General features: G+C 34.2%; 2 protein-coding genes and 1 non-coding gene across 3 annotated transcripts; 1 reads left to right on the forward strand and 2 right to left on the reverse strand.

Annotated features, from left to right (window-relative positions):
• The first annotated feature begins 9,324 nt into the window (after positions 1–9,324).
• LOC109013591 (glutathione S-transferase T3-like) lies at positions 9,325–10,468 on the forward strand. Its single transcript, XM_018995734.2, has 2 exons — positions 9,325–9,765; positions 9,863–10,468. Exons 1-2 carry the CDS (start codon positions 9,325–9,327, stop codon positions 10,466–10,468), a joined length of 1,047 nt encoding a protein of 348 aa, XP_018851279.2.
• Positions 10,469–10,664: 196 nt separating this feature from the next.
• LOC109001307 lies at positions 10,665–11,314 on the reverse strand. The gene has a single exon (XM_035683831.1). It carries the CDS (start codon positions 11,272–11,274, stop codon positions 10,825–10,827), a length of 450 nt encoding a protein of 149 aa, XP_035539724.1. The 5' UTR covers positions 11,275–11,314; the 3' UTR covers positions 10,665–10,824.
• A 5,469-nt stretch (positions 11,315–16,783) lies between these two features.
• Positions 16,784–16,891, reverse strand: LOC118344119. The gene has a single exon (XR_004797884.1). It is a non-coding gene; the product is annotated as a small nucleolar RNA R71 (small nucleolar RNA).
• Between the last annotated feature and the right edge of the window lie 7,875 nt (positions 16,892–24,766).

Raw genomic sequence — 24,766 nt, forward strand, 5'->3', positions numbered from 1 at the left:
GTCAACGAGTGCCATGCAGCACCAGTAGCCAAAATAAAGGCACGAGTATCAGCCATTGAGACCGAGTAGTGCGCACCATGCACCAGTGAAATGCCACAGCGGCCAGAAGAGTAGTCTGCGCTTCTCATCGGTCTTCAGGAAATGGGACCATTGCCAGGAATGAGAAAATGCATTTATTGAGCAGGTGAGGAGCCTTGGGAAGTCGAACCAACAAGAGTCGAAGCGGCATAATTAAAAGTGGGGGAGGAGGGCTTCAAGAAACCTAGAGTAATAGAAGCCAAAGGGGCGGGACCATAATGAGAAAGAATGGAATTCCCAACCCGTGACCATGGTGGGAATTTGTGGGGTACTATGAGGGAAGGCCCATCCCTGAAGGGCCCAAATCTAGGAAAGCCAAATCGTGGAGCTTGGGCCAAAAAGAGGGAGCTAAATATCTTGGGCCTCAGAATCAAAAACCAAGCGCGCAACACGTTCTGGAACGGCCTAAGTCCAAATGGGCCAAGATACGGAATTACTGGTCCAAGGGAGGAATTTGGGAACCCGAGGTGAGAGGATCGGGAACCGAGTGCAAACCAACCGGGGGTGGCTTGTCAACACCGGGCTCGAGAGCACCAGAGGGAACGTCTTGGGGGTCGGTGAATTAACGAGGCCAATTGTTGGGTCGGACGCACACCTACATACAGACATCCGCACGGTCCCAGAGTCACGGACCCAAGGCACAAATCAACCCATGCTAGTGAAAGAGAATCCGATGCGCGATGACATGTTCCATGTACAAAGGATGGCTCGCCCACGATCTGACACACACCTACGTGGCAGGGAGGTGGTGGCATGCAACAGCATGTCCCACGAATGAAGGAAGGCTCACCCACGATCTGACGCACACTGGCATGGCAGGGAAGTGGCGGTCAGACAGACCTAGCACGACTGACATGACACAATCTCCCGCTAGGCCACGAACTGACACCTACTAGAGTGACAAAGAATGAGTGGTGGCAGGTCTGACGCATGACACGCCACGATCTCCCAGAATAGAAGAACCCGAATCAAGTATAAATAAGGGAGAACCCTTCTACTAGGGGCTCTCGACTCAATCTGTCTAATAATCTTACCATGCTTTGTATTTCTCTCTTCTTGGCCAGAGAATAACCCACTGACTTAAGCATCAGAGTGACCCCAGAAGTCACTAGAGCCTCCCTTCCTTCTTAGTTGCAGGCGACGTGGAACTTGGGCTTTACGGAACTACTCGGGCTGCGAAAATGACATCAATAGAAGTCTTCAATATTCAAAGAAGTATAGGTGGATAACTCCATTATAGCGGACATAAACAAAAGGGGTAAGTATCCTCATTGATACCATGAAACAAGTGAGAGAAGGCTATTGAGAATCATGTATTCAACTTGATCAATTATAAGAGTGAGTCTTTGGTTATTTACAAAGTAGTGTAAAGTCTGAGAAAAATGAACCAACTCACTAACATAGCCATTTCATCTAATATAAAACCTGAATTCTATAACCAAGCAGTTAAGCATTTTCAATGGAGAGATGCTATGTCTATTGAATTAGCTACATTAGAATCCAATAATACTTGAGTCCTCACTTACTTACATCCACCTAAGTTCCTATTGGTTGTAAATGGGTCTATACGACCAAGTTTAATCCTAATAGATCAATTGAGAGATATAAAACAAGACTAGTTGCTATGGGGTGTACTAAAAGGAAAGGTCTTGATTATTTAGAAACTTTTTTTCTAGTTGCAAAGATGGTAATAGGCCGATGTCTTGTTATCACTACCAGTTGTTCATAATTGGCATTTGATATATTTAGGTGTTAATAATGTTTTTTTATATGGAGATTTGGAAGATGTATATATGAAACTACCTCCTAGGTATCTTAGAAAAGGAGACTCTAGAGTTTGTAAATTGCAAAAATCTTTATACGACTTGAAACAGGCTTCTCAGTAGTGGAACTCAAAATTCACTTTAGCCTTGTTGGATCTAGGATTTACTCAATCAAAATCTGACTATTCATTGTTTACAAGAAAGGAGGGTGATTCATTTGTTGATTTATTAGTGTACATTGATGATATACAGTTAGCAAGTAGTGATATATCAATTGTAGAGTCTATTAAATCCTCTATGAATGCACACTTCAAGTTGAAAAATTTAGCTCAGGTCAAATATTTTTTAGACATGGAGATTGCTTGATCTAAAAATGGTATTTTTTTTAATGTCAATGCAAGTGTGCTTTAGAATTAATTTAAGATGCTGGTCTACTTGATTGTAAACCTATAAATTTTTCAATGGACTCTCCATGCAAATTATCTAAAACTGATGGTGAACTACTTGAGATGCATCCAATTACAGAAGACTCATTCATAAGTTACTATACCTCACCAACACTAGACCAGATATTACATAGTACCTCATCCGAGTTAATTTTTTGACTCCCCTCAAGGTCCACATATGCAAGCAGCTCTCTCTTTTTCAGCTTCATCTCCAATCCTTCTCAAGATCTTTGCTGATTTAGATTGGACTAATTGTCTTGACATAAGAAAATCAGTTTCTGGATATTACATCTTTCTTGGTGAGTCCCTCATATCTTGGGAATCTAAGAAGCAAAAGACAGTATCTCAATCTTCTGTTGAAGCAAAATAAAAATCCATGGCCTATGTAGTTTGTGAACTCACTTGGCTTCAATCTATACTTTGTGGTCTTCATCAACAACATCCTCACCCTTCTTTGTGTTTTTTTTTTTTTTTTGTGACAACCAAGCTACTCTCCATATTGTAGCTAATCCTGTATTTTACGAGAGAACAAAACATTATATATTGAATTGGATTGCAATCTTATCATAGAAAAAATACAAGCTAGTGTTTTTCAGACATATTTCGTCTTCTCATCAAAGACTGCTGGTTTATTTACAAAACCTCTTGGCTCTAATTTTTTTCATTCTTTGTTGTCCAAGATGAATGTTCATAAGATCAATCATTCATCTTGAGACTACTCTGCTTTGTATACAAACAAAGACTCGCTCGTGTAATTGATCAAGTTGAATACAAGATTTTCAATAGCTTTCTCTCGTTTGTTTCAAGATATTCGGTTGAGTTTTTTAGGATGGATTGAATGCATGGAAACTTGAATGTCCAAAGGTGTAATTGTTTACCAAAGACGTACAACGCCGTCGTATTATTATTAATTATTATTAGCTTATTAATTCTAACTCGCAGGCGATGTGTTCATATGGCTACATCCCTTTGATGTGTGACAATAAAATACTATTATTCTTCCGTTAATTCATACCTTTATGTGAACAAGTAAACTCTCTACAAAAAAGGTTGAGAGGAGGCCCCAAAGCCATTTTAGCTGCGTCCTAATCCATTGCTTGTAAAGATTAATAAACACTTCACGTCACTTCACTTCACTTCGTCCAGGTTTGATTTTGGATTGGAAGTTTAAAACTGCTTTTAAAGACTTAAAAATATTTTAAAGAAAAATTAATATATTTGATAAATTTATAAAAAGTGCTTTCAGCACCTAAAACAAACTAAGAGTTTATATACTTTTTGTTATAAAAAAAATTAAATTGAAAATTTTGTTGAAAAAGTCCTGAAGATATTTAACTATTATTTAATTTAAAAGTAAGGTGCCCTTTGGATAGTAAGTTAAGATGATATGAATTGAAATGAAAGTTGAAAATTGAATAAAATATTGTTAGAATATTATTTTTTAATATTATTATTGTTTTAAGAGTTGAAAGACTTGAATTTTTTATTATATTTTTTATCGAAATTTAAAAATATTATAATGATAAGATAAGATCAGATGAAACACTTATTATATCCAAACCGGATCACTTCTATTTTGACTTTCATACATATAAATATATTTACTAGTCGACTAGAAGAATATATTTTTCATACTTTCTTCTATTGAGATAAATACTAGTCAAACAATCAGATAGCTGTTCGGAAGTTATGAAAATTTAATTGAAATGACACCAATTTATTTGATCTTGTTCAAATGAAGCTAGTGTTCGAACTCTTTATTTATGTTCGAACACGTCAATTAGTATTTGAACAAAAAGAATCTGATTGAACATCCTTGAAAAATGCCCAAATTAAAAAATTTGTTTGAACATTTAGTCTGAAAATCTTTGTTCGAACAGGTTATTGTTCATTTGAATGATGATAAATTAGTTCGAACATAATAATATGTGTTAGAATGATCAAACATGTAGAGTATTTGAACCTATTATTAATCTATTCAAACCAGATTGACAATTCTCAATTTCATTCGAATGGTTTTTGGTTGCTCGTTCAAATAACGGCAAAAAATGTGTTTGACGATAATAATTCATAATTTACTATTCGAACTAAATATGTTACGTTTGCATGATAATCATGATATAGTAAACTGTAAATTTAAAATATGAAAACTATATTTAAATATTATAATTAAATCATCACAATAGTTCAAATATTACATTAAGTCAAAATCTTTTACAGTTTTTAAAGAAAAAATAATATAATTAATAAATTTATAAAAAGTGCTTCCAGCACCTAAAACAATCTGTTTACTTTTTTATATAAAAAAAATTAAATTGAAAATTTTGTTGAAGAAATCCTTAAGATAATTGTTACCGACTTTAAAAGTACTTTAGGAGCATATTTACGAAATACTAGTAAATATATTTTTAATAGAAAAACTCTACAATTTAAAAGTTTTGTTTCTTATGGTAATCCCAAACAGGCACGGTTGATCTACTTATTAATTCTTATTTATTTTCTACCATTTCTCTTATTCATATAACGACTGCATATTTCTTGAATTGACACCGTCACCAAATTATTCAACCATCAGTTGACTGCAAAATTCAAGACATTTGACCGCTACAAGAGAATGAATTTTTTTTGTCCCAAAAAAAATGCCATTTTAGTCTCAAAAGATTTTCAGTGATTAAAACTTTTTGTCTCTAATTCGATACATTATTTTGGGAGACAATTTCTTTTCATCCCAAAAAATACTTTTAGGAATGGAATATAGCTTATCGGTTCGAATGAAAATTTTTTTGGAGATCCCAAAATATTGTTTGAACCGAATAAATATTGTTCGGACGTTATGGAAAATTTAATTCGAACGACATGAATTTATTTGATCATGTTTGAATGAAGCTAGTTTCGAACTATTTACTTGTGTTCGAACACGTTGATTAGGATTCGAACAAAAAGAATCTGATCGAACATCCTTAAAAAATGTTCAAATTAAAAAATCTATTCGAATGTTTAGTCCTATAATCTTTGTTCGAATGACTTATTGTTCATTCGAATAATGATAAATTGGCTAGAACATAATAATATGTGTTCGAATGATCAAACATGCAGAGTGTTCGAACATATTATTAATCTATTCGAACCGAAGTGACGATTCTCAGTTTCATTCAGATGGTTTCTGGTTGCTCGTTTGAATGGCGGCGGAAAATGTGTTCAAACGACAATAGTTCATAATTTATCATTCGAATGATAATCATGATATAGTAAACTGTAAATTTAAAATAATAAAACTACATTTAAATATTATAATTAAACCATCACAATTGTTCAAATATTGCATTTAGTCAAAATACATAAAGCAAGAAAATAAGTTCTAATTTGGTGGTGGTATAAAGTTCTAAGACATTATTAATCGCATTTGTTCAAATGTTTTTTGGTATTGAATTTGCATCTTCTTCTCCATATTCTTTTCTAATCGCGCCTTCATATCCACTACCTGATATAATTGAGCCTCCAATTATCATTACTTGGACCTCAATTGTTTGATCTCAAGCCTTGCATCTTGTAAGTCTCGAGAGTTGTTATTCAATCTGACTTGAGATGAGGATGATGTTGAGTAAGGTTTTACTTAATGTTTTAAACTCCTCAAATATCCATAAATCATCTCAACTCAAATCATTTCATTATTATTTATAAACTATTTAACTATTATTTATAAATTATTTTATTATTATTTACAGATCATTTTATCTAATTTTATTATCCAAATGAGGCCTAATTATTCTTAAGATTGCCTCCAACCGCCACTCCAACAGCCGGAGGTGGTCAGAACCCGCTGCCAAGCGGTCAGTGGTGGCCAGTTGCCACCCTCAGTTTAAAAAAATATTATAAACTTTAGATTCTACGTAGGTAAGTGTATTTTATTTATTATAAAGAAATTGATGAAACAATTTCTTATTGAAGGGAGTTAAAGTTTAAACTCAATTTTACACGTCATCTTATTTTAAGACACCATCTTTACTTTTACACACGACATGAAAGTAAAGATAGTTCGTTTGAATTGTAAGAATATTTTGTTTTATTTTATTATTATATTTTTTTAAAATTTTAATATAAAATATAATAAATAATTTAATTTTTTAAAATTTTAAAAAAATAATAATATTATAAAAATATTATTTTATTTAACTTTTAACTTTTATTTAAAATTATTTCATTTTATTTCGCTATTCAAACCACATCTTAATGTATTATAATTGTTTTTTGTATTCCTGTTATATTATAGTTTTTGTTGATTGTTCTAAAGACGAGCTCTCTAACAATATGGAATCGACTAGCATGTTTATTTCATGGGTAATGATACATCTATAACTAGTTTATAATTAATTTAAAATTTATTTTAACTCAACCTTTATAATTGTGACACTTTATTAAAAGATAATTTTAATTTTACTTAACTACCCTTCACTTTAAATAGAGTAGTAGACTAATTATAAGCTTATCATTCTCCTTATTTCATTAGGTTTTTTTTTTTTTTTTTCACTGTCACTGCTAATGGTCATGCACTTTAGAGCATCCCCATCCGGATGCCTAAAACACTATTATCTCTAAAATTTAGAGATGAAATTTAGAGAAACCGAGTTTGGCGCCTCCCATCCCATTCCCTAAATTAGGGATTACTTTTCGGGGATCTACAGTCGTTCCCCATATTTGGGGAACCACTGTACATCCCCAAAACGCCCGAACCCCAAATCTGTTGCCCTTGGTCCCGCGTGTTCCTCTCTTCCCCTCGATCGCCCTCGTTCGTGAAGGAGGCCCTCTCTCGCCCCGTCTGCCACCATTTACGGTGTCTTCTCTTCATCGACTCCACAGGAATGTAAGTTTTCTCTTCTCTGTGAAACTCGCGCCCTCTTCTTCTCTCCATGGATGGACTCTGTCCTCTCTCGCAGAAATTGAACAAACTGAGCCTCTTTCCATGATGAATCTGGTATATTTTCGAGTTTTATTGTTATGATCTATTGTATTTGTCAGTTTTGCCACTTGAAATCCGAGAACCCTAGATTTCAATTACTACTCTAGGGCATGAATATTCATGGATCTATGACCCATATTCACTGGATTTAGAATGCATGTATCTGCCATGGTTTGATTTTGTTCCTGGATTTATCGACTTCTTAGTGCTATTTCATCAATCGACTTGCTGCTATATACAAACACTGCATTTTATTGGGTGCTCTGCGGTTTGAATGAACAATTTTTGCTATGTATCATTCACGGCACAGTTACTTTATTGTTCTTAATGGATAAATCTCAGACATTGCTCTGCTTTGTGGAGCTTGTGTGGAGTGTTGTGCATCATTTGGCCATTAATTCCTAAAGCTGAGTGCGTATGAAAACTCCCCATTTTTGTATGGCCCGACTCTTTTTCCCTTTGAATCATTTACCATAATCTAGTTGGTTGTCATCAAACATGTCATGTTGTCCAATGAGACCAAATGGTGTTATTTTTTATGGCACTATTACTGTCATTTTGTCATTACCAGCTTTGAGCTCCCTTGTTGGTTTGTAGTATTTTTGTTAAATGATTTTTTATGAAAAATATTACTTGTATGTGTTTAGGAATTTATAATTCAACATGATACATTTCTTGTATCATTCAACATGACTGTAATGAATATTTCTTGTTATATAATTTGTATTTTGTCAATGACCATATATGTTTAGGTACATATGGCTATATACCTTTGGTTTGTGCTGTTTTTGCCCCCCATAATCCATATAATGGAGACAAACATGTTGTGAATGAGTAAACTTTAATGGTTTATGTCCAGACAAAGCCACCCGAATGATATATGTCCTCCTCTGATCACCACACATACAAAGCCATTTTTAATGACATTAAATGATTATTGATTGTGCTTTGTGCATCAATTTTACATACAAATTTTTAATCTTATACTCTCTTCAATTTTCTGTTATTTAACACTATACTCTCTTCAATTTTCTGTTCCTATACTCTCTTCAATTTTCTGTTATTTAATCCTATACTCTTCAATTTTCTGTTATTTAATCATATACTCTCTTCAATTTTCTGTTCCTACACTCTCTTCAATTTTCTGTTATTTAATCCTATACTCTCTTTAATTTTCTGTTATTTAATCCTATACTCCCTAATTTTCTGTTAACTTATACTCTCTTCAATTTTTAATCCTACCTCATACCAGTTATTTAATCTGAGTTTGTGGCATGTGTTTGCTGGTTTGAGCTACTGTTATCTCTTTAATTATTGTTCCCATGGACTAAACTCTGTTGGTTTGACAAAGATAAAATCTGTTTTTATGTTCTTATGCACTTTGCATGCTGTTTAGTATTGGAATTTCCTTCTCTAACCCCTGGCTGTGAATCTGTCTGTGCTATTGGGACCTTTGCAGTGTTTAGTACTGATGAATAATTATTACTTGTGGGGGAGGGAGGGAGGGGGCTGCATGTTTACTGTTAGGCTATGATGATGGGGTTTAGTAAGATAATTCATAAGTGTTAATGGGCCCCATTGAGATGGCGGGGTAATCCTTACCCGAATGATCATACTGCAGTTTGTAATAGTTTTCACAAAAGGCACGTGGGGTTTGGGTAAGGTTTTGCAGCCATTTGATGTTGGGCTCCTCTCTCACACATGATGTAAATTTTGTAACCCATTCTGAGCCACATTTAAAACACACAAGTGTTTAGGGAAGTGGATGGGAATGCTCTTATTTTTACGTTTTCAAACTAAATTTTTTATTGGATCTGAGTTGTCTTAACCCCTCGGCTGTGATGATGAGACAATCCGAACATGGTGATAGAACACTTTGGCACACACCTCCATGGCATGGTAACCCGGATGGCCGATAAATAGTGGCAACCGGTTGTTGCAACCATGCAAGGGAGGGTGCCAAGTGTGTCGTCATACGTTGCCATAGGATTCCTGAGCCGGCTACAAAAATCACTTGCAAATTTAGTTCTTAATTTTCTAACATGTGTATCACATGTTTTATGTTTACAAATTTTTAGAGATGGACTCAGGAGAGCATGGAAATATGTTCTTCACCAGCCTCCTGACTCAGGAGCCTGAACTTGACCACATTTATGTTGGTCAAGGTGAACAACATCCAGTGACTTTGGATGACTCTCCACCCCCGCCCCAAGTAGATCCTCCCCCCTCTCAAAGAAAATCAGCCAGGGGTGCAAACTTCACCCCCGAAGAAGACAAGTTACTTGTCTCCGCATGGCTGAATAGTAGCATTGATGCCATCCAAGGAACGGACCAAAAACACGCCCAACTTTGGGAAAAAGTTAGTCAATACTTCAATGATTATAAAGAAAGTACAAATGAGCGAAGTGTTGGGTCCTTAATACATCGGTGGTCTGCCATTCAAAAGGCGACGAACAAATTTTGTGCTAAACTCGCCCAAGTTGAAGGGTTGAATCAAAGTGGCATGACTGAGCAAGACAAGGTATAAGCATCCACTTTATTATTATTTATATTCATTATGTTCCCTTTATCTGCATTTTGGGTTGGTTAATTATTTGATTTTCATTTTGAATTGGAAGTTTGACAAAGCGAAGGTCATGTACCAATCGCTTGAGAAAACGGCCTTTCAGTTCGAGCATTGTTGGCAGCTATTGAAAGACCAGCCGAAATGGAATCAGCGTTGCACAAAGGACGGGACAAAGCGAAGGTCAACGATGTCCCCTACATATTCGCGTACATCAGCAGTGGCAACTAATTCACCCATTGATTCAGTGGGTGGTACAGAGGGCGAGAATATGGAAACTAATAATGTCATCGAATTGGATAGGCCAATAGGAAGAAAAGCTGAGAAAGGAAAACGTAAGGCCCAAGGCAGAGCCTCAGAAGAGCTTGTGGAGCTCAGCAAGAAAAGGTATACTCTCCTAGAGGAGTCACGTGCTCAGGAGAAAGAATTTTTCCGACTCAAGGCGGAGAAGATGGCATATGAACGAGAAATGGAGGAAAATAAAAGTAGACAAGAGGATGAGAGACTGAGGTTGGAGGCGGAGAAACTGGAAATCGCCCGGTTGGAGAGAGAGGAGCGCATAATGTTGCTCGATGTGAGTACGTTAAATGAAGTTCAACAAGTATATTTCCAGCAACTTCAAAGAGAGATATTGGCGCGACGCAATGCATCCTCAGATTAAGGCTTTTTTTTTTGTAACTAAACATTTATTCAGCACATAAATGTGATGTATATTATGAACCACTCGTTTATGGCACTTTTCTGCGTTTATTGTATTATATAATTTGTACGTTTGCAAAGTTTTATTAAGAAGATAGAAAACGTGATCGTCAAATTTAAATCATCCATGGAACGATATTTCTTGATTACAACTCGACATTACAAATTCTTAAACTATTACAGATAATGAAAATATTACAATAACTTAACCTGCATTTTCTTGAAACCAAACATGTTTTTTGGAATGAAAATTCTAGAAACTTGAAATACACCGTCGCTACTAATGATAAAATAGAGACTCCAACACAACCTTCTCTTCTATTGTTGGGAATGGAATTGCCAGTGATGTTCAATTAAATCTGCTTGTAGTTGATGATGTGCCGAGCTATCCCTAATTTCATGATGGCGCTGAATGAAGTTCATAAACTCATTTGTTGGATTGCGCGACAATTCTGGAATATCATCATCAAGTTGATCGTACTCCATGTTCAGACCCTGACTATCATCACGCTCGTCCTCAATGATCATGTTATGTAGAATAACACATGTTTTCATTATATTTGTTAGGTCATTGACTTTGAATAATCGGGAAGGTCCACGAACGATTGCAAATCGTTGTTGAAGTACTCCGAAGGCACGCTCGACATCTTTTCTTGCAGATTCTTGTGCTGTGGCAAAGTTTTTCTTCTTATTCCCTTGGGGTGATGGAATCGTCTTCACAAACGTTGGCCACTTAGGATAAATACCATCGGCAAGGTAGTACCCCATAGTGTAGTCGTTGCCATTGATTGTGTAATTGACTGGTGGAGCACGCCTTTGAGCAAGTTCCGTGAAAATAAAAGATCTCTTTAGCACATTAATATCGTTATGTGAACTGGGCATACCAAAAAATGCATGCCATATCCAAAGATCATATGAAGCAACTGCTTCTAAAATAATAGTTGGTTCACGGATGTGGCCAGAGTACATACCTTTCCAGGCAGCGGGACAATTTTTCCACTTCCAATGCATGCAATCAATGCTTCCTAGCATTCCTGGGAATCCCCGTTGTTCACCAACAACAAGCAATCGAGCAATATCATTGGCATTTGGAGACCGCAAATATTCATCTGCAAAAATAGTTACGATTGTCTTGCAAAATTTTTTGAGACTCTCCATTGCGGTGCTTTCTCCAATACGTATGTATTCATCCATAAAATCTCCAGTAACCCCATAGGCCAGCATTCTAAGTGCTGCGGTTATCTTTTACATAGAAGATAAACCAAGTCTTCCGGCATTATCTCTTCTCTGGACGAAGTACGGCTCGTAAGCCTCTACCTCATTTAGGATACGGAGAAATAAGAGACGACTCATCCGAAATCTCCTTCGAAATAGATTGGAGAGATATACTGGATTTTCTGAGAAATAGTCACGAAAAAGGCACTCATGCCCTTGAATATGATCACGCCGAATAAACTTACGACGTTGGCGATTGCCATGATGTCTCGATGACTCTCCATCAGCCTCGGCATTAATAACAGCATCCAGCTCATCATCAGATGACAAGTATGTAAGTAATTTGCGAAAGAAAGAACGAGCCATTTAATAAAGGGAGTTAGATATGAGACTTGGATTTTTGAGAATGTGAATGCATCCGAAAATGCGTATTTATAGAGAAAAAAGTTACCGTTACATATAAGACAAAAAAAGTTACCGTTAGAGAAAAGACAAAAAAAGTTACCGTTAGAGAAAAGACAAAAAATGTTACCGTTTGATAAATGACAAAGCGTGTGTACTAATCATAACGAATTAAAAATGTTACCGTTATACTATTCTGCAAAATATTTATCATCAATAAACGAAAAATGCACATATTTAAAAACATTATTATTTTTAATATCGATATTGAATTGAAAAATAATACTGTATTTGTCAAAAAAATCGTATAAGTATTTATAAAATGTGATATTTGAAAATAAGAGAATAAGACAAAATAGTTAGTAGTTAAAAATGGAAATGGAAGTGAGAGAAAAAAATAATAAAGAAAGAATAGAAGAATATTATTTTAATAGAATAGAGAAAGGATAGGGAATGAGATGTAGAAGGTTTTATGAAAATGAGTAAAATTTAGGATAAAATTATAGGGAGTGTCCTTTTTAACTAAAATTTAGAGAAAATTTTAGGCATCCGGATGGGGATGCTCTTAGTACATAAATCAGTGTTTCGTAAGCATTCAAAACTTCTCCTTTAGCAAAAAAGGCACAATGTTTTTAAGAGGAATGTGTGCCCTTAGTTTATAACATTCACTTTATTCCTAGACGTGACACTAAATTTAAAAAAAAAAAATTAAAAAATATTTATTCAAAATAAAATGGCATCCGGAAATATAAAAAGAGAAATAAAAAATTAATATTTTTTATTTTATCTTTATAGATTTGTATTTTTAATATGTTACGTTTGTAACATTTCTCATTTTCCAATGGTATATTGGATTTTACAGTGACAATACAATGCTCTAAATTGTCCTAAAATATTCGCTCATCTGCCAAACTTTTGGCATTTTTAAGGTTTGTTGCGTGTTAGAGAGTCCAAAGAGCTGCATGCATAGTCATTTTCTCGGTTTCATGGATGACAAAACAACCAAGGCTTTCCAAGTTCCAATGAATGCGTATTGTGGTGTCTGATTCAGATGCCGATACTATTTACGACCACAGAGTCCTCGTGATGCTTCAAATCCCAAAGAGAACCTATCTCTGCCTCGCAATTAGAATATGAGCGGTGTTACTATTAAATATTACATGTCAACATTAAATAGAGTAAAATTTTTATTGAATAATATTATGCACAATTATATAATACGTAAATATTATATAATCGTTTTATGTAAATTTTATATTTATTTTTTCTTTATTTTTTTAAATAATTATATGATATTTATACATTTACTATTATAATTATCATTTTTTGATATACATGTACGAATATGATATTTAAAATCGTAATGACAGAGTGCCCCACATATGATCTTCGTACTCCTCAGAGACCCTCTACTTTTGGAAAACTGCAAGACTTCACTTATTGGCCCCACCAACGTGGCCTACACATTTGAAATTTTCAGGCTCGTTTTGATAGTACCATCTCAATATCAAAACATTATAAATATAAATATTTTTAATTTTTAATTTTTAATTAATAATTTTTAATTTTTAATTTTTTTTATTTAATCATTACCAAATCATTATAATTTTTTAAAACTTTCAAATAAAACATAAAAAAATAATTTAATTTTTTTAAATATCAAAATAAAAATATTATTAAAAAATAATATTTTAATTTTATAATATATTTATTCAATTTTTTCTATCTCATTTATCAAAATCCTATAAAATATATTAATTCAAATAATTTCATATTTATTCATAAATTATTTCATTATTATTCACATATATCTCATCTCAACTTCAAACGAGACCTTAATGGAACTTTTTAATTCATTCAAACTCTCACCCATCGGCCACTACAGTTCTACTCAATTACACTTTGGCACCGGATGCATTCAACTTCAAAGTGAAAATAGAATAGTGTTTAGCCTAAAATATGGGGCATTCGCATTTTTAATTTGGGCTGCAAGGGTTTTGGTCTGGATAGCCAAAATAAAATAGTATTTAGCTTAGAGACCGGTCCATCTCGATCTATAAAATATATCGATCTATAAAATATATTATTAATATAAATTTATAACTTATGATTTGGTTTTACATATTCATGTATAACATATATTTCAGAAATAAACTTCATGTATTTATAAATTGATATATTGAGTATTAATTCATACGTGTATTCTCGGTGTGGAAAAATTAAGAGAATTTCTGTATAGAGTCTCGGTTCAAGGGAAAACAGCGAGGGAAGAGCTACCATGGGTTGGCAGTGACGGCATGAGGATGGTTGGTATATCCTTTCGGATGGGAGGCGTTCCAGGGGATAGTGTAGTCCCGTCAGATGGTGGTCGTGCCTTTATTTATTTTGTTTACTTTATTAAAAAAAAAGGAGAAGGGAGGAGGCGAGGATGTCTTGCCGGCATCTCCTTGCCGGCGAGGATATCATTAGTTGAGCCAAAACAAAGTTTCAAACTCTCATATGGTATGTCGGTTGCGTGAGGATGAAGGAGAAAAAGAATCGGGTTATGGGTTGCTGAATAGGTAGGATTTTCAAACTAATTAATGTTTGGGCCGATTATAGTGGACCATAGGTGATGAGTGTATGAAAGTGCACTCTAAATATCTTATTATTGGACTAAAATACTAAATTGTTATAGAAATCATTGGAATTAATGTGTATTCTTGAATTGAGTTTCTATTTATTTTGGGATACTCCTAAGCATATTTTTATGTTTAATTTTAGAGTATATAAAAGAGCAAGTCTAAACCCATTCAAATTCAAAGGATTTTCAAGTGGGCAAGACGTTGGAACAATCTAAGAACTTTCAACGAGTGTAGGACTCTTCAAATAAGGATAATGAAGGGATTTGAGAGTAATTCGGATCAGAGTCCAAAATACGCTAGGAGACATAATGAACACACTTTAGTATTTTAATCATAACTTTATGTTCAGATATCAGATTGATACGAGTATTGATGCGTTGGAAAGCTATTTTAAAGGGTTACAAATGTGTCTCTAATAAGGATTTCTAAATTCGAACTCTTGAAGTACATACCTGGCTTCCAAATTAAGTCATAAAATTTAGAGAATTTTGTGTGCGGAAATATGAAGACATTAGAGTTTCTTTTCTACCCTATTTAAGCACATCATTAACATGAAATGGGGGAGTTCAGAGGAGGGGAGATGGCTCAGTTTGAAGGAGGGAGATCTAAAATTAATTTCCATGGCCGCCGTTTGCTCTATTTTTCTCTTGAGATTTTTGTTATCCATTATATTTATGGGTAACTAAATTCTCAAGTAGGGTTAGGGATGAACTTGCACATTAGATGGTATTTTTAATTTATTTTGATTTATGTATTTGATTTTCAATTACTAAAACTCTTTTGTTTTATCATTCTCAATTCATTGTTGATATTTTCTTCTCCGAATAATTATAAAATTTATTATGTTTATGGATTCAGTCATGCTTTTTCTATTGAATGAATTAGCTCTTTGATTACATTTGGATCGATTATTTATTTAAATTGATTTAATTTTTTGCTGTAATATCGCTTCCTGAGTATATTGTCGTCGTTGGATTTTCTCAATAGTGATAATAATTTACGTATTTTAAAAGTGGTGAATGATTTTTCATAGGGTTACATTTTGTTTAATCTTGGTTTATAAATCTATACATTTCAATTGGGAATTTTGGAAATTGAGTTCTCAATTGAGTTATTCAATGAATTAAGAATAATTAAAATACCAGATTTGTGCAAGGGATTCCCAACACTTTACTGTTTGTCAAACTTGAGTACTTTTTCAATTAGTCACTTTGCTTCACTTTAATTTACATTTAAAATTAAACTTTGTCTCCCATTAATCATATAATATTTTTCTTTAGTTCTTTATTTTTTCTACTATTCTTTTAATTTGTCTCTATGTGGAATCGACACCCCAAAGTTGTACTACAACTACCGCATGATTCTTTGGGCGTATCAAATTTTGACTCCGTTGCCGGGGAGATGGTAGAAGAATTGTTAGATTGTTTTTCTTTTCAGCAGTTTGTAAAAGCGGTAACTTCGTTCCTTCTTTTTGCTTTCTGCATTATTATTTTTTTTTCTTATTTCTTTTTATTGTATTTTTATTCTTTTAGTATTTTGTTATCTTGCATGCATAGATGTAGAGACATATTGGGTAGATTTGCTTGTAGGTCTGTGGAAGAGTCAGAATCAAATTTTTTAAATCATTTATTTGACAATCCATCTAGTCTCGAAAAAATGAGTGAACATGAAAATCAACCCATTAGAACTCTTCATGATTACCTCCACTCTACACGCACAGCCACACCATCATGCATCATGTTTTCAGCTAATACTCGCCAACTGGATTTTAAAACAGGGATGATACAGTTACTCCCTACTTTTCATAGCATGGAAAATGAAAATCCATATGTGGACATTAGGGAGTTTGAGGAAGTAGTTGCGACTTTTCATAGTCAAAATGCAACTGATGACGTTGTGAGACTTAAATTCTTTCCTTTCTCTTTAAAGGATAGAGCTAAGAGTTGACTATACTCACTGAGACCACGATCTATTGGGTCATGGAATGTGATGACTCAGGTCTTCCTTAATAAATAATTTTCCCAATATAAGACCAATACTTTAAAAATGTAAATCTCCACCTTTGCACATAAGGACAGTGAGACTTTGTATCAATCTTGTGAGAGATTTAAGAAGTTGTTGAGTATCTGTCCTCACCATATGTATGAGAATTGGCTCTTAGTGAGCTATTTTTATGAGGGACTTACACTTAGAGAGTGCCAATTTGTGGAGATGATGTGTAATGGTGAGTTTTTACATAAAGATCTTGATGAGGCCATAAAATACCTCAATGAGCTTGCTGAAAAATATCACACTTGGACTGGACCTAATGCTACTGAGAGCACAAATAGGTCACGACCTACAGGAAACCCAAATGGTAGTGGAATTTACCATATCAAGGAAGATGATAACCTAAAGGCAAAGATTGAGATGTGCACTAGGGAGCTAGAGGTGTTAAAGACTAAGGACTTAAAGTCAACACACGTGGCTAATCATGCAGAGTCTTTTAGACCATGCTTTGTGTGTGGTGGGGTAGATCATCTCGCCCAAGAGTGTCTCACATTTGCTGAGATGAGAGGAATGTATGAGGAACAATGTAATGCCTTAGGTATTTACAATAAGCCTTTTACACATTTCTCTGATACCTATAATCTGGGATGGCGCAATCACCCGAATTTTAACTGGAAGTTTGAAAACCAGCAGCCTGCACAACCCCTAGATCATATCCTACACCATATCATGCACATTCATCTTCTAGGAGTCCTTTAGAAGACACTTTGCACGCTTTAGAAAGAATGGTTGAGTTCTCATTTGTTAGTGTTCCTATCATAAGATCAATGCTTGTTTGTTGCTTGTTCATAATTACCTAAATCTCTATGTGATTGTGTGTACACCACTTGTCAACTCTATAGAGAGAGCCCCTACACGAAACACTATTATACCCGTGAGTTATGGAGTTGAACCTTTTGCTTAAGACGTTCTTGATGTTGCATGTGTCAAGGTTAGTGGTAAGATGGTTATAGCTTTGAGAACACACACACACATTGTGAATTACTATAAGTGGATTGACCTTGATAGGTCATTGGATTCCTTAGTTTGTTTTTGATATGTGCATTTGAAAAATGTGAATTGGTGGCCTATTTTAGTGATTCTCATCTCTTTCATCTCTTTAGTATAGAAATTGTTAAGGACAAGCAATAAGCAAGTTGATGGAGTGATGAGTATACGAAAGTGCACTATAAATATCCTATTATTGGACTAAAATGCTAAAATATTAATAGAAATCATTAGAATTAATGTGTATTCTTGAATTGAGTTTCTATTTACTTTGGGATACTCCTAAGGAGATTTTTATGTTTAATTTCAGAGTCTATAAAAGAATAAGTCCAAACCCATTCAAATTCAAAGGACTTTCAAGTGGGTAAGACGTTGGAACAACCCAAGAACTTTCAACGAGTGTAAGACTCTTCAAATAAGGATAATGATGGGGTTGGAGAGTAATTCGGATCAGAGTCCAAAATGCGCTAGGAGACAAAATGGACACACTTTAGTATTTTAATTATAAATTTTCACTCAGATATCGAATTGATGCGAGTATTGATGCGTTGGATAGCTATCTTAAAGAGCTACAAATTTATCTCTAATAAGTATTTTCAAATTCGAACTCCTGAAGTGCATACGTGGTTACCAATTTGAGTCCTAAAATGTAGGCAATTTTGTGTCCGGAATATGAAAACATTAAGGTTTCTTTCCTACCCTATTTAAGCACATCATTAGCATGAAATTGGGGAGTTCAGAGGAGCGAAGACGGCTCAGTTTGAAGGAGGGAGATCTGAAATTAATTTACATGACCGCCATTTGCTCTATTTTTCTCTTGAGATTTTTGTTGTCCATTATATTTGTGGGTAACTAAATTCTCAAGTAGGGTTAGGGATGAACTTGCACATTATATGGTATTTTGAATTTATTTTTTATTTATGTATTTGATTTTCAATTACTAAAACTCTTTTGTTTTATCATTCTCAATTCATTGTTGATGTTTTCTTTTCCGAATAATCATAGAATTTATTATGTTTATGGATTCAATCATGTTTTTTCTATTGAATGGATTAATTCTTTGATTATGTTTGGATCAATTATTTATCTATATTAATTTAATTATTTTCTGCAATATCGCTTCTTGAGTATATTGTCTTCGTTGGATTTTCTCAATAGTGATAATAATTTACTTATTTTAAAAGTTGTGAATGATTTTTCATATGGTTAAATTTGGTTTAATCTTGGTTTATAAATCTATACATTCCGATTGAGAATTTTGGGAATTTAGTTATTCAATGAATTAATAATAATTAAAATATCAGATTTGTGCAAGGGTTTCCCGACGCTTTATTGTTTGTCAAACTTGAGTACTTTTTCCATTAGTTACTTTGCTTCACTTTAATTTACATTTAAAATTAATCTTGGTCCTCCATTAATCCTATAATATATTTTTTTAGTTCTTTGTACTTTCTACTATTCTTTTAATTTGTCTCTACGTGAAATCGACACCCCAAAGCTGTACTACAACTACCGCGTTATTCTTTGGGCGTAATCAATAGGTCTGGACCAGTCCAAGAACATCAAAGGAAAACAATGTTGCTTGGGCCAGAACAGTGGGCCTGTAAGCTAGGCCAGCCTGCAACGTGATTAAAAAATTGTGTTATATGGACTGCAGGCCAGCAAAGTGAACCACAAATTGTGGCCTAGCATGAACAAGAAAAAAAAAATTCTTTCTCTTTCTCTCAATGCATGTTCTTTATTATTTAATAAAGATACAAATTATTTGGACTTGATTTATGAGTATTAGTTATAAAATTTTTAATTATTGTTTCTTATGAATTTTATTGATTATAAGCCATATAAATGTATGAATTATTTGAAGTTGAATTATGCATGGCTATTAGTTATAAAATTATTAGTTACTTTTTTTGAATTTTATTATATGATTTGCCATATATATATAATTTTTAATTATAAATAAAGTGAGTAATTTGTACCAAAATTAATGAAGGAGTTGGTTGCCCAAATGTACAAAATCTTACTTGATTTTGGATAACAAATAATTAACTATATTATATCATGGGTAATAATGGAAAATGATTGGATCTGTGATATAATTAGTGATGTAGAGGGAACAATTTCTATGCTAGAGTTTACTATTAAATGAGAATTCTGGTGATACAATTAACTCATCCACATAATTTAAAGCTAGAGTGAACAATTTGTATGCCAAAGTTTATACCTAAAGGAGAATTCTGGTGATATGGCTAGTTCATCTGCAAAATTTAAAATTTGAGGGATCACTTTGTATGTCAGAGTTTACTCCTAAAGAAGGATTTTGATGATACAACTAATTCATCCAAAGAATTTAAAATTGGAGGGAACACTTTGTATGTCAGATTTTACTCCCAAATGAGAATTCTAGTGATATAACTAGTTCATCCATATAATTTAAAATTGGAGGGAACATTTTGTGTGTTAGGGTTCACTCCCAAATGAGAAATCTTGATAACACTATTAGTTCATCCATAATGATTTAAATTCTCCATAATGGTTTAAATTCAGAATTTAAAGCTGGCAGGAATATTTTGTATGTTAGGGGTTCACTCCCAAATGAGAGATCTCGATGAAACTATTAGTTCATCCATAATGGTTTAAATTCTATTATTGTTTATGAGTGTCAAACTCAAAATATTAATGTGATCAAAATTATTTTCTTGTAGTAAGTATACGAATATCATTACAAGATTTCTTGTACAAAATGACTATACTTTAGAGAAATATGACCAGGTCAGATTTACACTTAGGCCTCATTTGGGAATGGCTCTAGTTTTAGATCCTAGTTTACCCATTTTAAGTCTAAAATCAATTATTATTGAGAATAATGGTAAGGGTTAGAAAGACACAATATTTAAGTAGTTGGAATTAATTAGTACATATTAAATTTTGAACTTTAGGAATGGAAATGATGAAACTCCTTATTTTGTACAAAATGGTTTATTCCACATGTATTATCATTTCATCGAAATAATGAAATATGAACAAGTTGGTAGCATGGTTGTTAGATTGATACATATTTATTTTGTTAATTTGTATTGAAAACAATTGTATCTTTTGGGAAATGAAGGAAATGATGGTCATGAAAGTATAAAAACTGTGTCAATTGAATTTTAAAAGAAACAATGACACATGAAGGTTCAGGTGTCCTAAGCGTAAGACTTGATTCGAAGAGAAGGGTAAACATTTTTCTGTATAAGTTTCAAATCTGATCTTATGAATGTTTATACTTATTTTTTTAGATTAAACACGAGTGCAGATGTTCATATTTCTTTTATATCTATAAGTTTCAAATCAAACTCTCTAAACGTTGAAACTTATTTTTTGTGGTTGAACTCGAGCACAAATGTTCATGTTTTTATTTGTTTCAAAATGTCATTTATGTTGGTTCTATTTTTCCTTCCAATAAATATTTATTCATCATGCCTTCATAATGCTTTTGTTAAAAATATTCTACACTTATAAGCATATATTTGAACCATATGAAATATAATTTATGAAAAAGTTTTACAATTTGTGGCATAGAAGTTTGAAGTATGATTAAACAAAAACTTTATTTACTCCATAAAATTTTTGAGTATATCTCCAAAAGAAGTTGTAAAAATTAGTATTTAAAATATTTTCCGCATTTAGATTTGTATAAAAGGAAAGCAAATCAAATAAATGAAGAAAACACTAGGAGCATGGAGCTTTTTGAGATAATGCATATCGACACATATAGACATTTTCCCATATAATGTTTGATATGTAGAAGTATCTCATTACCTTCATAGATGATTTTCATGGTATTAAAGTACCTGTATGCTCTACATGAGAAGTATCTCAAGAATTGCAAATGAGAAGTCTCAAGCCTTTTGCAATTCTTGAGGTACTTCTCATGGGGAGAAAATGCAACTAGGTAGAAAGATGAAATTATCAAAATGGATTGAAGCAGTGAGTGCCATCAAAAGTGTTATAAGTCAAATCATAACCCTGGCATGTTTTCTCTACCTCTTGAAAACAAATGTAGTAAAACTCTTAAAATTAATGGTACAAAACTTATATTGTTTCTTAGTAAGGTAGTCTTAATGACTTATTTTTGAGTTGTAAATTGATTTAAGACATATACATGTATGGATAGTAAAGCTAAAGTAAGATTTTATAATCCAAATATAATAAAGTTGAGTCCTATAACAATTATTTGGTACATTATCATTATTGATTACTCGGAAAGATTAAAATAATATAGGTTGCATTGTTTATAATCATGATCTTAGTATTGGGAAATTTAAAAATCAAATTGCTTAAGGTTGACAAAATTAGTAGGAGCATAGAAACTATAGATGTGATTATCGAATAAGTACATGCTGGTATCTTCAAAAAGGCTTGTAGTTTCTTCTTCTGATCATCTTAATGATAACATGGAATAACATACATATAATTATCCACCTCATAAGAGAAACACCACTGAAGAATTAGTCATGGAAACATCCGAACATGTAACCTCATGTAATATTCGTGATTTCTCATCTAAAAGACGTGTTGGAGATAGAGGAAATCTAAAATAATAAAACTGAGGCGAAATGCTCCAAGAACTGCTGCGGCCTTCTTGAGAACTCTTCTTGAGTTTTCAACGTCTGAAAAGTTTTGCTGGTGCACAGGTACGTGAGGCTGTATGGCAGCTGGAGAGGGTGGCACCGGTCGGCCTTCCTTTGCCGATCTGGTGAGTGCAGTCCCTCAACCTATTCCGGAGATGGTTCTTGCACCCAGGATTCCAAAGGTGTTGGATGGTGAGGTTTATTTTCAGTTTACCAAAGAAGAAATAGCAAGATCAGCAGAACCTTTCCGCTATTCTGTCATTCTCAAGTTCTTGAAGAATCGTCCGTCGTTGGATGCGGTGAGGGCTTTCATTCACAATCGATGGGGACTTACAGCCACTCCAGTAGTTTCTGCCATGAGGAGACCGCGTAATGTTTTTGTTCGCATGACTAATGATGTGGATTTCACCAAAGCATTATCATGGGAGGTTTGTGAAATAAATGGGATATTCTACCGTGCCTTCAGATGGTCTCCAGAGTTCAATGAGGATGCCGAGCCATCAAGGGTTCCGGTATGGATTTCTTTGCCGGGGCTTCCTCCAAACTTTTATCAAGAATCCTTCTTGAAGATTTTGATGGCACCGATTGGAACCTTCATTAGACGTGATAATCCGACGAGGTGCGCTACTAGAACGGATGGAGCACGGCTTTGTGTGGAAGTGGATGCTGCAAAACCTCCTTTGTCGCATTTCTGGATTGGAGTGCCTGGACTTTCTTCTAGCCGAAAGCAAGAAATATTGTATGAAACGCTCCCGGCTTACTGTTCGTCATGCAAGATGCAGGGTCATGATGTTCGAACTTGTAATCCGGGTAAAGCTGGTAAGAAAGGGGGGAGAAAAGAGAGTACGAAAGGTTTGTTGGATGATCAAGAGGTAGCACCGAATGAGGATAAGGTTGAAACTCCTTTGCTGGTTCTTGAGGATAAAGAAACAGAGGATGTGGTGGTGGAAAAGGAGATGGAAGCAGTAGGTGCAGTTTATGTGCAGTTGGATGCCGAGAAGGAAGAGTTGCCAGTGCAGGTGGCAGACCAATTGGTGCAGTTGAGTTCTGAGGATGAGGAGAAACTGGAGCAGATAGGAGAAGAAATTCCTACGGTGATAAATAAAGTGGTGCAGTTGAAGTCTTATGTTGGAACAGAGGATGCAACAGATCTAATGCTACACGTTGGGGTCGCAGATGGTGCAGGGATGGTCACGGATGCGGATTATGTGGTGTCTAATATGGATGTAAATCAGAGTTTACGTGCGGACAATAATGGACCGATAATGGAGCAGATGCAACCAGTGGTGGATGCGGACATTGCTGAGGACGTTGATGAAGAAGTTGATGAAGAAATAATGTTGGAAGAGAATTGTTCTTCAGAGCCTGAACCGGAACAGCATCCAGAGGTTTTTTCACAAACTAAAAACTATTTTACTGAATCTGAGTTGAATGATGGTAAGAAAAGGTATAATAAAAAAAAGTTTATTAAAATGCGTAGTTCTTCTTGGGTTCTTGCCCGAAATAAAATTGCTAAATGATTGATTCCATTTTGGTATGGAATATTAGAGGGGTGGGAACATCTAGAACTAGGCTAAAGGCTTTGGTGGGAAGATATAAACCGAAAATTGTTGCTCTTTTAGAACCGTTTCAAAATTTAGAGGGTGCTCGCAAAGTGGCTAGAAGTCTAAATTTTGATATGGTTATTTCTAATGAGGTGGAAGGGGGGAAAATTTGGCTTTTGTGGGATAGTATGTATAAGGTGCAAGTTGAGAAGTTGGGTATGCAATATATTTCTGTTGTTGTTGAGAGTGGTGCGGATAAAATTTTGATTCATGTGATTTATGCTAAATGTTCTTGGGTGGAGAGGCGTTATCTATGGCAAGAGTTAAATAGTAATCATGTGGGTGTAGATCCTTGTCTTTTTGTGGGGGATTTTAATATTATTAGGAATGATTCAGAAAGGAGGAGAGGAAGACCTCGGCCAATTGTGGCTATGGATGATTTTAATGATTGGATTCATCAAAGGGGTCTTATGGAAATGGCTTCGAAAGGGAGTTGTTTCTCTTGGTGTAATGGCCAGTCAGGTTTGGCCCGTTCGTGGGCTCGACTTGATCGTGCTCTTATGGATAATTCTTTTAGTAATTTGTTCCCTAATATTATTTGTTCTTACTTGCCTAGATCTACTTCAGACCATGCTCCCATGTTCATTGAATTTAAGAAAGATTCTTTTGCATATGGGCCATCTCCATTTCGGTTTCAACAGATGTGGGTGGATCATCCTGGTTTTCTGGATTGTGTTAGAAATGCTTGGAATATTCGGATGGAATGTTCTCCGCTTTTGTGTTTAAGTAAGAAATTAAAACATACTAAGGTGGTGCTTCGGGA

The sequence above is a fragment of the Juglans regia genome, chromosome 12 (genome assembly GCF_001411555.2).
Source record: "Juglans regia cultivar Chandler chromosome 12, Walnut 2.0, whole genome shotgun sequence".
Classification (NCBI taxonomy): Eukaryota; Viridiplantae; Streptophyta; class Magnoliopsida; order Fagales; family Juglandaceae; genus Juglans; species Juglans regia.